Source organism: Carlito syrichta, unplaced genomic scaffold (genome assembly GCF_000164805.1).
Source record: "Carlito syrichta isolate Samal-C Ts95f unplaced genomic scaffold, Tarsius_syrichta-2.0.1 Scaffold127161, whole genome shotgun sequence".
Taxonomy (NCBI): domain Eukaryota; kingdom Metazoa; phylum Chordata; class Mammalia; order Primates; family Tarsiidae; genus Carlito; species Carlito syrichta.
Genome location: NW_007071257.1, coordinates 113,707 through 126,907, shown reverse-complemented (window position 1 = coordinate 126,907; position 13,201 = coordinate 113,707). Strand labels below are relative to the sequence as shown.

The following is a 13,201-nucleotide window of genomic DNA, read 5'->3' as shown; positions in this document are numbered from 1 at the left end:
AGTTCTGCTTCATTCTTTCCAGATCTGCTTTGTCTTCCTTTTAGCTTGTAGTGAACAGGACTCTGAGCCAGGGGCCCGGCTTACCTGCCGCATCCTCCTCCACCTTTTCAAGACACCTCAGCTCAATCCTTGCCAGTCTGATGGAAGTAAGTGACCCTGATCTGAGCCAACCAGCACTAGAAAGTGTGGCTTCCCCACCCCCATGGTTTCTACTTTTGCTTCCCCTGACTTCAGCTCCCTCCCCAGACAAGCCTACAGTAGGAATCCGCTCCTCCTGTGACCGCCACCTGCTGGCTGCCTCCCAGAACCGCATCGTGGATGGAGCTGTGTTTGCTGTTCTCAAGGCTGTGTTTGTACTTGGTATGGGGGTAGGAAGGGAGTGGTGCCAGAAGTGTGTATAGGGTGGAGTGCCAGCTAAACTACAAGGGACAGTCTTTCTCCCTCCTGAAGGTGGTCCCTCTGACCTTTGGGAAGGAGGGGAGGGCGGGAAGTATATTTCTGTCCCATAGGGCAGGATTTAGGGAGTTTCTGCCTCTGTGGGCCTTGGGTGGGACTCCACACAGTGTTCTGATCTTATTCTGCCCTCCCTATCTTCCACCCGTGAACCACAGGAGATGCGGAACTGAAGGGTTCAGGCTTCACTGTGACAGGAGGAACAGAAGAACTTCCAGAGGAGGAGGGAGGAGGTGGCAGTGGCGGTCGGAGGCAGGGTGGCCGCAACATCTCTGTGGAGACAGCCAGTCTGGATGTCTATGCCAAGTACGTGCTGCGCAGCATCTGCCAACAGGTCAGTCTTAGCTTACCCCCACCCCTCCTAAATGCCTCTGTATAATATGGTCCTATTTCCAGCCCATGATCATGCCTCCTCCGTACTATACATTTGTCCCTTACCAAACCCCAGCACATCCCCCTTATTCCTAACCCCCTCTCTGGTTGCCCCCAGTACCCTGATTATCAGTTTCCTCAGGAATGGGTAGGAGAACGTTGCCTTAAGTCGCTGTGCGAGGACAGCAATGACCTACAAGACCCAGTGTTGAGTAGTGCCCAGGCCCAGCGCCTCATGCAGCTCATCTGTTACCCACATCGACTGCTGGACAACGAGGATGGGGAAAACCCCCAGCGACAACGCATTAAGCGTATTCTCCAGGTAGGCCAACGTGCTGGAGGTCTTGGAGGAAACCAGGGGGCCCAACCTGGAGAGGAACAATGGGAACCTTGAGAGAAAGAGAAGGGGCATTAAGTAGAGAGGAAGATGAACAAGGATGTGGGAGAGGGATAGTGAGAGAAACAGCTCCAGCATGGGTTTAGGAATAATTCCAACATGGTCTAGATTCCAGAGTAAGACTATTAGGTGAGGGCACAGCTGTCTAGAGTGAATCAGTGGGAAGTGTAGCATCAGCAAGGCCTAGTGTTTGCCCTTGTATATTTGGCATTTTGGTCATGACTCAGGAACTGAATAGAAATAGCTACTACTTGCCAGGTACTGTGCTAGGTATTTTGCGTATATCTCCTCATTTAATCTTTATAACCCTATGAAGTAGATATGAATTTCCCTGTTTGACCAATGAGGAAACTGAGGCTTGAAGAGGTTAAGTAATTTGTCCAAGATCACATAAATAGTAAGTTTAGAGTTGGTATGTGAACCCAGGTATGTCTGTGTACTTTCCACTTCACGTTGCAGATATTCAGATGACTAGATAGTGAAAAATTAAAGCCACTGAAGAAAAGCTAAAGGAATTAGGTCTCTTCAGCCCAGAGAAGATAGTGCTGAAGAGAGATTAGCTAACAATAGCTTTCTGATCTCTACAGGACTTTGGGTGATTGTCCTGTAAAGGTCCTGTCAGGGACTTTGAGGAGCTTGTCTAAAACAAGAGAAGCAGGCTTCAACTTTAACATCAAGGGTTTAAAGGTTAAGCATTAAGCACAACTTCCTGATGATAAAGAAGGTGAGGCTCTGGAACAGGAATCTAGGGAAAGATGTAAAATCTTCCCTGAACTGCTTTTAAAATAGGATAGATTTGTAACCATTTTGGATTATTTAAATGTAGTCTTTCCTAAAGATGGGGACATAGAGGTCTCTTTGAGACCTCTAGGAGTCTGTGATTCAAGGTTGTGAGAGATCAGGAATTAGCCTCAGAATGGGTATCTGGGGATGGCATGATGACGACTAGCTTGGGGGTGGGTCCTCTATCACAGAACTTGGACCAGTGGACCATGCGCCAGTCCTCCTTGGAGCTGCAGCTCATGATCAAGCAGACCCCTAACAATGTGAGTAGTACCCAAGCCCTCCCTTTCCCTGCCCACTTCTAGCTCAATGTGTCAGGGAGATGGGCCACCATAGAAGAACCTAGGTCCTACCCTTGGACTCTTGAGCTGAGAGAAATGAAAGGGGATGGGGAAACGGCAAATGTGTGGAGCTGATGATAAGGGAAATGGGTTGGGAGTATTAAAGCTCTGAGCTGTGGGGAAGGTTGGCAGTCGTGGTGAAGCCTGTTTCTGTGGCCACAGATGTAAGAAGGTATGCTAAGGAAATGGAGTAGGGAATTGGAGAAATATGGAGGTGCTAGAGGGCACAACTCCCAACAGAGCCATGTCCCTACCTTCCCATTAACCTCCACTGATGCTCTTCTTTGTCCTTATCTCCCATCTCTCCTACCATCTGTTTTCCTTCGCCCCTAGCTATCTATTTTAGCACCTCTGTGCCTTTCGTCCTCCCCAGGAGATGAACTCCCTATTGGAGAACATTGCCAAGGCCACAATCGAGGTTTTCCAACAGTCAGCAGAGACAGGGTCATCCTCTGGAAGCACTGCAAGCAACATGCCCAGCAGCAGCAAGACCAAGCCTGTGCTCAGGTTGGGTAGAAATGTGCAGGAGCCATCCCCTTATGAGTTTCTCTTCTAGTATATACATGATGTCAGATGCTGAGCATGTCCATCAGAAAAAGGAGAGGATTGGTTGTCCCTACGTTGCCTGGCTCCCCTGTAACCCTGTGTCTTCCGTCTGCTCTCCAGCTCTTTAGAGCGCTCTGGTGTATGGCTCGTGGCCCCCCTCATTGCTAAACTGCCCACCTCAGTCCAGGGACATGTATTAAAGGCTGCTGGGGAGGAACTGGAGAAGGGTCAACACCTGGGTTCCTCTTCTCGCAAAGAACGTGATCGACAAAAGCAGAAGAGGTAAAGGGACTGGGGAAGGGTGGACCAGGATTGAGGGGTAGAGAGGAGAGGAGAGAGGTCCAGGGAAGGATAAAATTTGGGGCTGATGGCTGAGGTTAAACATCACAGGAAAGTGGAAAATCAGAGGATAAGAGTGAGCATGGCTGAGCTCTTGGCTAGTTTTTTTTGTGTTTTTTTTGTTTGTTTGTTTGTTTTGAGTTGGAGTCTCATTCTGGTCGCCCAGACTGGAGTGCAGTGGCATGCTCCCGGCCACCACAGCCTCGACCTGCTGGGCTCCAGCGATCCTTCTGCCTCAGCCTTCCAAGGAGCTGGAACTATAGGCGTGCGCTACCACACCCGGCTAATTTTTGATTTATTGTAGAGATGAGGTCTCACCAAGTTGCCCAGGTGGGTCTCGAACCTGCGGGCTCAGGCAGTCTACTCGCCTCAGCCTCCCAAAGTGCCGGGATTATAGGCTGAGCCACTGAGCCCGGCCTTGGCTAGATCTTAAGAGAGTAGAGTCTGGGACTTGGAGGAATGGGGTTCCAAGTTGCCTGTTCCCCAACCCTTGGTCTTCCTTTTATTTTTTCTTTTCTTTTCCTCCTGACTAGCATGTCCCTGTTGAGCCAGCAGCCTTTCTTATCCCTGGTGCTGACGTGTCTGAAAGGGCAGGATGAGCAGCGTGAAGGACTCCTGACCTCCCTCTACAGCCAGGTGCACCAGGTACAGGTCTCTGGGCTGTGGAGGTGGCAGGAGGGCAAGGAAGGATGCACCTAGGAGGACACTATGTACTTGGAAGCTAAGTACTTTCTGATAAACACATTGGGTGCTTTGGGGTGGAAATGGGAAGATCCCTGAGCTGCTTGTTATACTTGTTTCTATCCTAGATTGTGAATAATTGGCGAGATGACCAGTACTTAGATGATTGCAAACCAAAGCAGCTCATGCATGAGGCACTTAAACTGCGGCTCAACCTGGTGAGAGGGCGAGCTGGGGAGAAGAAGGAAAGGGGTAGGGCTGGAAATGCAGAGGAAAGAAGCCCAATGTAGTAGAAAACGAGTGAGGATAGGGGCCCCAGGATTTTCTGGGTCTTCAAGTATTAACCCTGCTCTCCTAAAGGACACAGGACCTGAAAATAGTTAAGGAGACTGGATTACTGTGGTCAGGGTCCAATAGGTTACATACAGTGGATCCTTGCAGGGACTCTGCCTCAGTATCCTAGATTCTGATTGAACTTTAGAACTAGTATAAACACATTATGGAATCTTGAATGCAATGAAATCATTTAGTCCAACTCCCATCATTTTCTAAGTATGGAAACAGAGGCCCAGAGACATCCAGAATTCAGTTATTGGCTGAGATCATGTAGTAAATCATAGGTTCCACCGGAGTGTGACCTCAGGTGTGCCAGCTTCCACCCAACCCAGGTGTTTTGTTTGTTTGTTTGTTTGTTTGTTTGTTTTGAGGCAAAGAAAAGTTTATTTAAAAGTAAATTAGAGAAAGAGAAAGGAGAGAGAAGATTCACCTCCCCAAGGTGGGGGAGGGGGCTAAAGCCAGGAAGCGTGGCGACAGCCATAGCTCAGAGAGCATGTGGCTACACCAGACACCCAACCCAGGTTTTAATCTAAGTTTTCCTTAAACAGTAGCCTTTGCCCCAAGCCATCTGACTGACTTGTTGTGGCCCTGGCAGGTGGGGGGCATGTTTGACACAGTGCAGCGCAGCACCCAGCAGACCACAGAATGGGCCATGCTCCTCCTGGAGATCATCATCAGTGGCACTGTCGACATGCAGTCCAACAAGTAAAGCATCCCCACCCTCTCCTTGCTGTTTCATACCCATGAAGATCCCCCTGCCCCCACGCCAGGTGCATGACCTACTGAAATTGACATGGCAGTTACTATGGACCCCATGGCCCTGGGTTCCCCACACGGCTTTGGTACCCTCGGGGTGACATATTAAGCATTGCTCCCTGCTTGTATCCCCTGCTTTGGCCTTTTTCTGTGTTAACCTCTTTCTTCTCTGTGTTTCTCCCTGGTTTTCTGTTACAGTGAGCTCTTCACTACTGTGTTAGACATGCTGAGCGTGCTTATCAATGGGACATTGGCTGCAGACATGTCTAGCATCTCACAAGGCAGCATGGAGGAAAACAAACGTGCATACATGAACCTGGTGAAGAAGCTGCAGGTAAGAGAGGAGGCAGGAGCTAAGTTTGGGGGTACTGGGACCTGCTGTCCAGCCTTAGGGACTTTGTTCTGGCCCAAGCCTTCTACCCTTCCCTCTTGCATCTGTTTTTTTCTTTGTTATTCATGCAATGAGGATTTATTGAGGGTTTTTATGCCAGGTTCTGCGCTATCCCCTAAGATTTCCCATCCTTGTTTTTCTGTATCTTTGAACTCTGATCCCATCTTCCCATGCCTACAGAAAGAGTTGGGGGAGCGCCAGTCAGACAGTCTGGAAAAGGTTCGCCAGCTGCTACCGCTGCCCAAGCAGACCCGAGATGTCATCACATGTGAGCCACAGGGCTCCCTTATCGACACCAAAGGCAACAAGATTGCTGGCTTTGATTCCATCTTCAAGAAGGAGGCATGTTCCATGTTCCCTGCTCTTTCCCCCTTTTACCCCTACATTAACCTTGTAGCTACAACAGACTCAGTTTCAGGAGACCATCAGGTTCTGCTGGTGAAAGCCATCTCTGAGGTTTTGAGCAAATCACTTAACTTTCCTTCTAGTTCATATTCTCATCTTTGGAGTCCCACCTACTTTCCTTGGTCTTTCCCTTCACTTCTGCTCACCTTTTAACATGCCACTCATTTCTCGACATCCCACCTTCTCTTTCCTCTGCCCTGTCTCATGTCCTACCCCACCCATCTGTCTGGCTGACTACTTGTATTCATTCATTCTCTCTCTCTCTCTCTCTCTCTCTCTCTCTCTCGCTGAGGTCTCACTATGTTTCCCAGGCTGGTCTTGAACTCCTGGCCTTAAGTGATCCTCCTGTCTCGGAGGATCACAGTGCTGGGATTACAGGCATGAGCTACCACGCCCAGCCCCATATTTCTTTTATCTCTGCATTTCTCTCCCCATACCCACCCATCTCTGCACTGTTTTCTCTTTTCCATCTCTGTCAGTTGTAGTACTTGTTGAGTAACTGTAATCACTGTATATAGTAGAGAGTGAGAGGAAAAAGAGGATACAGAGTTTAAAATTCAAAGTCTAACCCCTTCGTGTATGCATTCTCATCATTTCTTTTCCTGGTCCACCTGTCTCTTTGTCTCTGTCTCTGCCTGATTATCTTTTTGCCTTTTTTTTTCTCTCCACTTGTCTCTTTGTGTCTCTCTTCCTATCTCTCTCTGACTCTTTCTCTGCCTGTCTTAGTCTCCCTCCTGCCTTCTCTCTCTCTCTCTCTCTCTCTCTCTCTCTCTCTCTCTCTCTCTCTCTCTTTGCTTTCCTGTTTCTATCTCTGTCTTCCTCTTTCCATCCCTATCCCACTGTCTCTTTCTCTCCTACTCCTTTCTCTGTCTCCTTGTTTCTATCTCTGCTTCTTCCCTCAGTTCTGCCTCTCCTGTGTCTCCTCTCTTGGCTTCATCTATTCCTCCATACCTCTCTTTATCCCCACCCACCACTCTCTCCCCTCATAACTCCCTCTCCTGCATATGTCTGTGTGCTCATGTCTGTCTTTTTTCCTCTCACCATCTCCCCTGAATGTACCTATGGGTTTTTTTTTTCTTTATTGCCAGTAGATATTTTACCCTCTCCTACAAGTGCTCAAAAGCTGTCTTCTCTTTTCCAAGTCTCAACAGCTCATTGTTTCTTATTTTCTGAAACAGGGTCTACAGGTTTCCACCAAACAAAAGATCTCTCCCTGGGATCTTTTTGAGGGGCTGAAGCCATCAGCACCACTCTCTTGGGGCTGGTTTGGAACAGTCCGGGTTGACCGGCGAGTAGCTCGAGGAGAAGAACAACAGCGGTTGCTGCTCTACCACACACACCTGAGGCCCCGGCCCCGGGCCTATTACCTGGAGCCACTGCCACTGCCACCAGAAGATGAGGAGCCTCCTGCTCCTGCCCTGCTAGAGCCTGAGAAAAAAGCTCCAGAGCCCCCCAAAACTGACAAACCTGGAGCTGCTCCACCCAATACTGAGGAACGCAAGAAGAAGTCCACCAAGGGCAAGAAGCGCAGCCAGCCAACCACCAAAACAGAGGTTAGTGCCTCTTGCTGTCACAGAGGATGGCAGGTCTCTTTCTTCGTGATGCTTTCCAGCTTCTGGTTTGTGGGAGGGGTGGGGGTATGTGAGGAAGGAGTGCCATCAGAATCATAATAAAAATTAACCATGAAACTCCAGCTCCTCTCGACCCCATCCTACTCCATCTCTCCCCACCCCATTCAGCTACAACTCACTCACCTTCTTCCTCTGCCATTCACACAGGACTATGGGATGGGTCCAGGTCGGAGTGGCCCCTATGGTGTGACAGTGCCTCCAGACCTCCTGCACCACACAAACCCTGGTTCCATATCCCACCTTAGCTACAGGCAGGGCTCCATAGGCCTGTACACCCAGAACCAGCCACTACCTGCAGGTGAGTGTCAGCCACTAGAAATTGTGGAATGACCTGAACATTTTCCTGCCTTAAAAATGATGCCACTCCCCTGAGGAGCTATGGATAACAAGAACACTGAGCAAGGGACAGAAGGATAAGGAGCTCAGAAAGGTCAGTCTGCTTTCCTTTCTAGGTGGCCCTCGTGTGGACCCATATCGCCCCGTGCGATTACCAATGCAGAAACTGCCAACCCGACCAACTTACCCTGGAGTGCTGCCCACAACCATGACTGGCGTCATGGGCCTAGAACCCTCCTCTTATAAGACCTCTGTGTACCGGCAGCAGCAACCTGCGGTGCCCCAAGGACAGCGCCTTCGCCAACAGCTCCAGGCAAAGATAGTGAGAGGGGCAGTAGGGAGGGCTGTCAGGGAGAGGGGCTTTTGGGATCACGGGACTGAGGAGACACTTGGGATCTTCACAAGGACATGCAGGGTGGGAGATACAAGAGATGAGATGAAAGAGTTTTCTGAGTTTGAGTTTTTCTCCATTTCCCCTTTAGCAGAGTCAGGGGATGCTCGGACAGTCATCTGTCCATCAGATGACTCCTAGCTCTTCCTACGGTTTGCAGACCTCCCAGGTAAGGGCTTGGGACTGTGAGAATCGGGGAGAGTGAGTTAAGCTGCTCTGCACACTCTTGGTTCTGATTCCTTCTCTCCTTCCCTCTAGGGTTATACTCCTTATGTTTCTCATGTGGGATTGCAGCAACACACAGGCCCTGCAGGTACCATGGTGCCCCCCAGCTACTCCAGCCAGCCTTATCAGAGCACCCACCCTTCTACCAATCCTACTCTTGTAGATCCTACCCGCCACCTGCAACAGCGGCCCAGTGGCTATGTGCACCAGCAGGCCCCAACCTATGGACACGGACTGACCTCCACTCAAAGGTACCTAAAAAGTAGTGGTGAGCTGGGAAGAGACACAGAGGTATGAGGGAGCCTTTGACCTGGGAGAGACCATGCCTGAAGATGATGGGACTGGTCAGAACTGTTAGAGACATCAAAACACATATCTAGCCACATAGCCAGTAACCACAAAAGGCTGGAGCTGGAAGGGACCCTGGAAACCAGTCGTTTCATGTCTACTGCCCCAATGTTTATTTGAGGCCCAGAGAGGGAAAATCACTTATCTAACTCTGATAAGAAAAGATCTGGGGTTCTTAGATGCTCTACATGATAAGGAGTCATAAAGCCGGATTGAACAGTTGAATACCAGGATGGACTAATGAACAAATCTTCCCATCATGGTTAATGTTAGTCAAACCTTAGTTAAAACCTTGTAACTATGTCTTGAGGCTCTGAAGCTTAGGATTTAGAATGTTGAAGGGTAGACTGCCTAACTACCCATTGTGTGGTCAGAACTATGCTAGAACTGAGTAAGGTGAGGAAAGACAGCAAAAAAAGATTTAAAAAAGTATCATACCTCATCACGAAGAGTTATTACTATAGTTGGGGAGATGAGACTTATACAGAAGAACATTGGCAAAAATATAATCAGATGTGTAGTTGTGGACTGTGACGTAAAGTGGGAATTCAGAAGTTTGGGTAATATCAATGTAGGCCTGAGTCATCAGAGAAAGTTTCATAAAGGAGACCAGGTGTAGTAGCTCATGCCTGTAATCCCAGCATTTTAGGAAGCCAAGGCAGGGGGATTGCTTGAACCCAGGGGTTCAAGACCATCTTTCTTTTTTTTTTTGAGTTGGAGTCTCACTTTGTCGCCCAGACTGGAGTACAGTGGCCGCTCCCGGCCACCGCAGCCTTGACCTGCTGGGTTCCAGCGATCCTTCCGCCTCAGCCTTCCAAGTAGCCAGAATTACAGGCGCGCGCTACCACGCCCGGCTGATTTTTTGATTTATTGTAGAGATGAAGTCTCGCTGCCCAGGAGGGTCTCGAACCCGCAGGCTCAGGCAATCCACTCACCTCAGCCTCCCAAAGACGCGGGATTACAGGCTGAGCCACCGAGCCCAGCTTCAAGACCATCTTGAGCAATGAGACCCCATCTCTATAAAAAAAAAAAAAAAAATTAAAAGCAAGTTTCATGAAGGAGGTCAGACTTGAGTTGACCTTTGAAGGATAGCTATGATTGGGATTTGTGGAGAATAGGAGAAGGAAGGGCATTCCAGGTAGAAGGCATAAAGAACATAGCATGAACAAAAACATGGGGACCAGAATGAGTAGGGCGTCTGGGGAGAAGAGCTTGGATGGAGTATAAAATTTGTGCCAGGGGCTATAGTAGGGGCTAGGCCAGGAGAGCACAGGTTGAGAGATGGCCTTTAATGCTCAGCTGCAGAATTGAGACACAATCCCAGGAAGGGCTTTTTTGATGAGGAGAATGATCGGAGAAGTTGGGCGTGTTGAGGATTCCTGTGGGACGAGAGGATAGGAAGCATTGTGGAAGGTGGGAGAAGACCTGAGACAGGGACCCCCGTCCACACACTTGCAGTGATGGACAGATAAAATAGAACAACTTGAAATGTTATTGGGGAACAATAGCAATAATAAAAACCTCAGTGAGTGTTTCTAGAATGCCTAGCTTGTGCTAAGACTGTTTTTCATTTTCATGAATTCTGCTAAAGCAGAATTGAAAAAATACTAACCATTAAGGTTATGAGACTCTAAAATGGAGTATTCCCCAACCTAGAAGTCTAGCAGACTCCCAAAGGTTAGTGACAGGAGGAATGAGTGAAATAACTTGGTAAAGTTTCTTTCAGGTCAGGGACCCAGGGTTTATACTTCTCCTCTGCCCTCTCCACCATGCTTTGACCTTTGTACCTCTTGTCTTTGGAGGTTTTCACACCAGGCACTGCAGCAGACACCCATGTTAAGTACCATGACTCCACTCAGTGCTCAGGGCGTCCAGGCAGGTGTACGCTCAACTTCCATCCTACCTGAGCAGCAGCAACAGCAGCAACAGCAGCAGCAGCAGCAGCAGCAGCAGCAGCAGCAACAGCAGCAGCAGCAACAGCAGCAGCAGCAGCAGCAGTACCACATCCGGCAGCAGCAGCAGCAGCAGATCCTGCGGGTAAGGCACTGGGGTTTCATCTGGGACCTGGTAGCCCAGGGAGAAGGAGAGGCACAGGCGCTTCACATGTTGTCACCAAGACTGAATAAGACAGTGTACGAAAACACCCAGCAGAGTGACTGGCCCGTAGTGGTGCTCAATAAGTTAGTTCTCTACTCTCTCCCTTTTGTTTTCTGGGGATCATAGTGAGAGAGAGTTGACATTGTCTGCTGGGTACCCTAGATTGGGTTTCTTTCTATGCAGCTGTCCAAGAAGGGAGGGCACTGGACCCAGAGTTCCCTCCTGCTTCTTCATCTCCTGTCCCCATCCCTTCACTAGTCTTAACTTCCTTGCACTGCTCTCCTTCAGCAGAATCTCTTCTGTTCCCATAGCAGCAGCAGCAGCAGCAGCAACAGCAGCAGCAGCAGCAGCAGCAGCAGCAGCAACAGCAGCAGCAGCAACAGCAGCAGCAACAACAACAGCAGCACCAGCAGCAACAGCAGCAACAGACGGCTCCTCCCCAGCCCCAGCCCCAGTCCCAGCCCCAGGTAGCTGCTGGACTACAGCCCCAGGCTCAGGGACAGCTGCCCAGGTTGGGCACGCAGCCAATGAACTGGGTTGGGGACAGTATGGATGGGGTAGAGGTGGGAGGCGAGGCATGGCACTCTAAAAAGTGATTGGGAGATGAGGATGAAGAAAGAGGTGGAAGGTTTGAGTTCAGTCTTCCACTTTCCATTTCCATCTCAGTTCCAGCGCCAGGGACTTCAGCAGACCCAGCAGCAGCAACAGACAGCAGCTTTTGGTCCGGCAGCTCCAACAACAGCTCTCCAGTAAGCTGCCTTCCTTCCCAAGGAGAACCCCATGGTATAAACAGGGGGATGGATGGGGCAAAAGTAGCTGAGGTGATGGCTTTGAGCCCAGGTTTTGGGGAGAAACATTCCATTCCTTCCCTTCCCTTGGTACCTGAATAGCTTTCCTCATACATACCCACATCCTTGCTTGGTCTTCCACCCCTGATAATCTCTGGTTTTTCACAGATACCCAGCCACAGCCCAGTACCAACATATTTGGACGCTACTGAGTCACCTGGAAGAACTGCTTGTGCACTGGATGTGGCCCCACCCTTTCTTCTTAATTCCCAGTCTCCTTCCGGGGCTAGCACCAATCGTGGTTGGGGCCCTCCCCTCAGGCTCCATTTTTAATGAGTTTTTAGTATTTTTGTTAATGTGAGACATTGAGCTGTTGGGTTTTGTATATTATTTATATAGAGACCTCCAGAGCTGTTGCACCCAATACACAGAGCTTCTTTGCAAAGGGACTGTGTGAGTTTTGCATGTCTGGGAAGGGTGGTTTCTCGGGAGAGTGCTGGGGGCTGGACCAACAAGTCAGAGTCTTCATTCTATTCAGACCATCTCTCCTGTTACCTTCCACTCCCCAAGCTTCTTAATTCTGACTGGATTTCTACCCTTTCTTCCCTTCTCCAGTCTGGCAACACGTTTAAGAAATGGGCCCAGTCTCTTAAGAAGGGCAGCTTACCATCTCAGCTAAATGTTGCAGCTTTTTTTTTTTTTTGAGTTGGAGTCTCACTCCATCGCCCAGACTGGAGTGCAGTGGCATGCTCCCGGCTACCGTAGCCTTGACCTGCTGGGCTCCGGCGATCCTGCCGCCTCAGCCTTCCCAGTAACCAGAACTACAGGTGCACACTACCACGGCCGGCTAGTTTTGGATTTGTTGTAGAGATGAGGTCTCGCCAACTGGCCCGGGCGGGTCTCGAACCCACGGGCTCAGGCAATCCACTCACCTCGGTCTCCCAAAGCGCGGGATCACAGGCTGAGCCACCGAGCCCAGCCATGTTGCAGCTTTTTAACAGCCTTTCTCCATGGGGGATATACCACTGGGATGGGGAGCTGCCATTAGGCCAAAGGAAAAATCAGTGGAACCTGATCCTCCTTCCATGATACACCAGATGCTGGACCTCATTCAATCTGGGGAGGGTGGAGATGACAGACACTGCCTACCCTTTTTGCCATCTTGTTTGGTTTTCCTCATCGTATACCAAGTGGCATTCTTTTCATAGGACAGAGAACTTCCCTGAAAGTTACATTTCTGGATGAAAAATTGCCCCTCATTGGCATGTGTCATCATAGAATAAGTGGTGGAAGGACGGTATGGCTCTAGGAGAAAGAGAGACCAGTAAGAAGCACTCTTTCCTCTCTCTGCCCTGCTGCTGAAACTGCTTATTTTCACATGACCCACCTTGGCAGTTACCCAGGATGCTGTTGCTCGCTCCTATTGTACAGTAGAAAAAACTCAAAACTGTTGCTCCAGAGTCACATTTGGAACTGCGGCCGAGCCATTCTTGGCCACCTTGCCTTCTGGTTTGGGCCCAGGATCCAAGGCTGTGCAGGGGAGCCAACTGGTTTACTACAATGAAGTCTTCTGGTCTGCCTAGCT

At 49.6% G+C, this 13,201-nt stretch overlaps 1 protein-coding gene across 2 annotated transcripts in view; it reads left to right on the top strand.

Moving 5' to 3' along the window:
• The window catches only part of MED12 (mediator complex subunit 12), a 23,125-nt gene extending 11,060 nt beyond the window's left edge, over positions 1–12,065 (top strand). Inside the window, exons 24-44 of one of the 2 annotated variants that reach the window (XM_021707927.1) lie at positions 45–146; positions 247–360; positions 612–787; positions 968–1,147; positions 2,197–2,268; positions 2,720–2,853; positions 3,013–3,174; positions 3,765–3,876; positions 4,041–4,130; positions 4,844–4,953; positions 5,203–5,338; positions 5,576–5,737; positions 6,979–7,353; positions 7,579–7,729; positions 7,884–8,080; positions 8,250–8,327; positions 8,417–8,634; positions 10,534–10,768; positions 11,143–11,295; positions 11,495–11,577; positions 11,785–12,065. In XM_021707927.1, the coding sequence (XP_021563602.1) occupies positions 45–146; positions 247–360; positions 612–787; positions 968–1,147; positions 2,197–2,268; positions 2,720–2,853; positions 3,013–3,174; positions 3,765–3,876; positions 4,041–4,130; positions 4,844–4,953; positions 5,203–5,338; positions 5,576–5,737; positions 6,979–7,353; positions 7,579–7,729; positions 7,884–8,080; positions 8,250–8,327; positions 8,417–8,634; positions 10,534–10,768; positions 11,143–11,295; positions 11,495–11,577; positions 11,785–11,977 (3,233 nt within the window). In that variant the 3' untranslated portion in view covers positions 11,978–12,065. The remainder of the gene's footprint in view (positions 1–44; positions 147–246; positions 361–611; positions 788–967; positions 1,148–2,196; positions 2,269–2,719; positions 2,854–3,012; positions 3,175–3,764; positions 3,877–4,040; positions 4,131–4,843; positions 4,954–5,202; positions 5,339–5,575; positions 5,738–6,978; positions 7,354–7,578; positions 7,730–7,883; positions 8,081–8,249; positions 8,328–8,416; positions 8,635–10,533; positions 10,769–11,142; positions 11,296–11,494; positions 11,578–11,784) is intronic. The other variant, XM_021707928.1, reaches the window with a different exon arrangement.
• Positions 12,066–13,201: the final 1,136 nt, after the last annotated feature.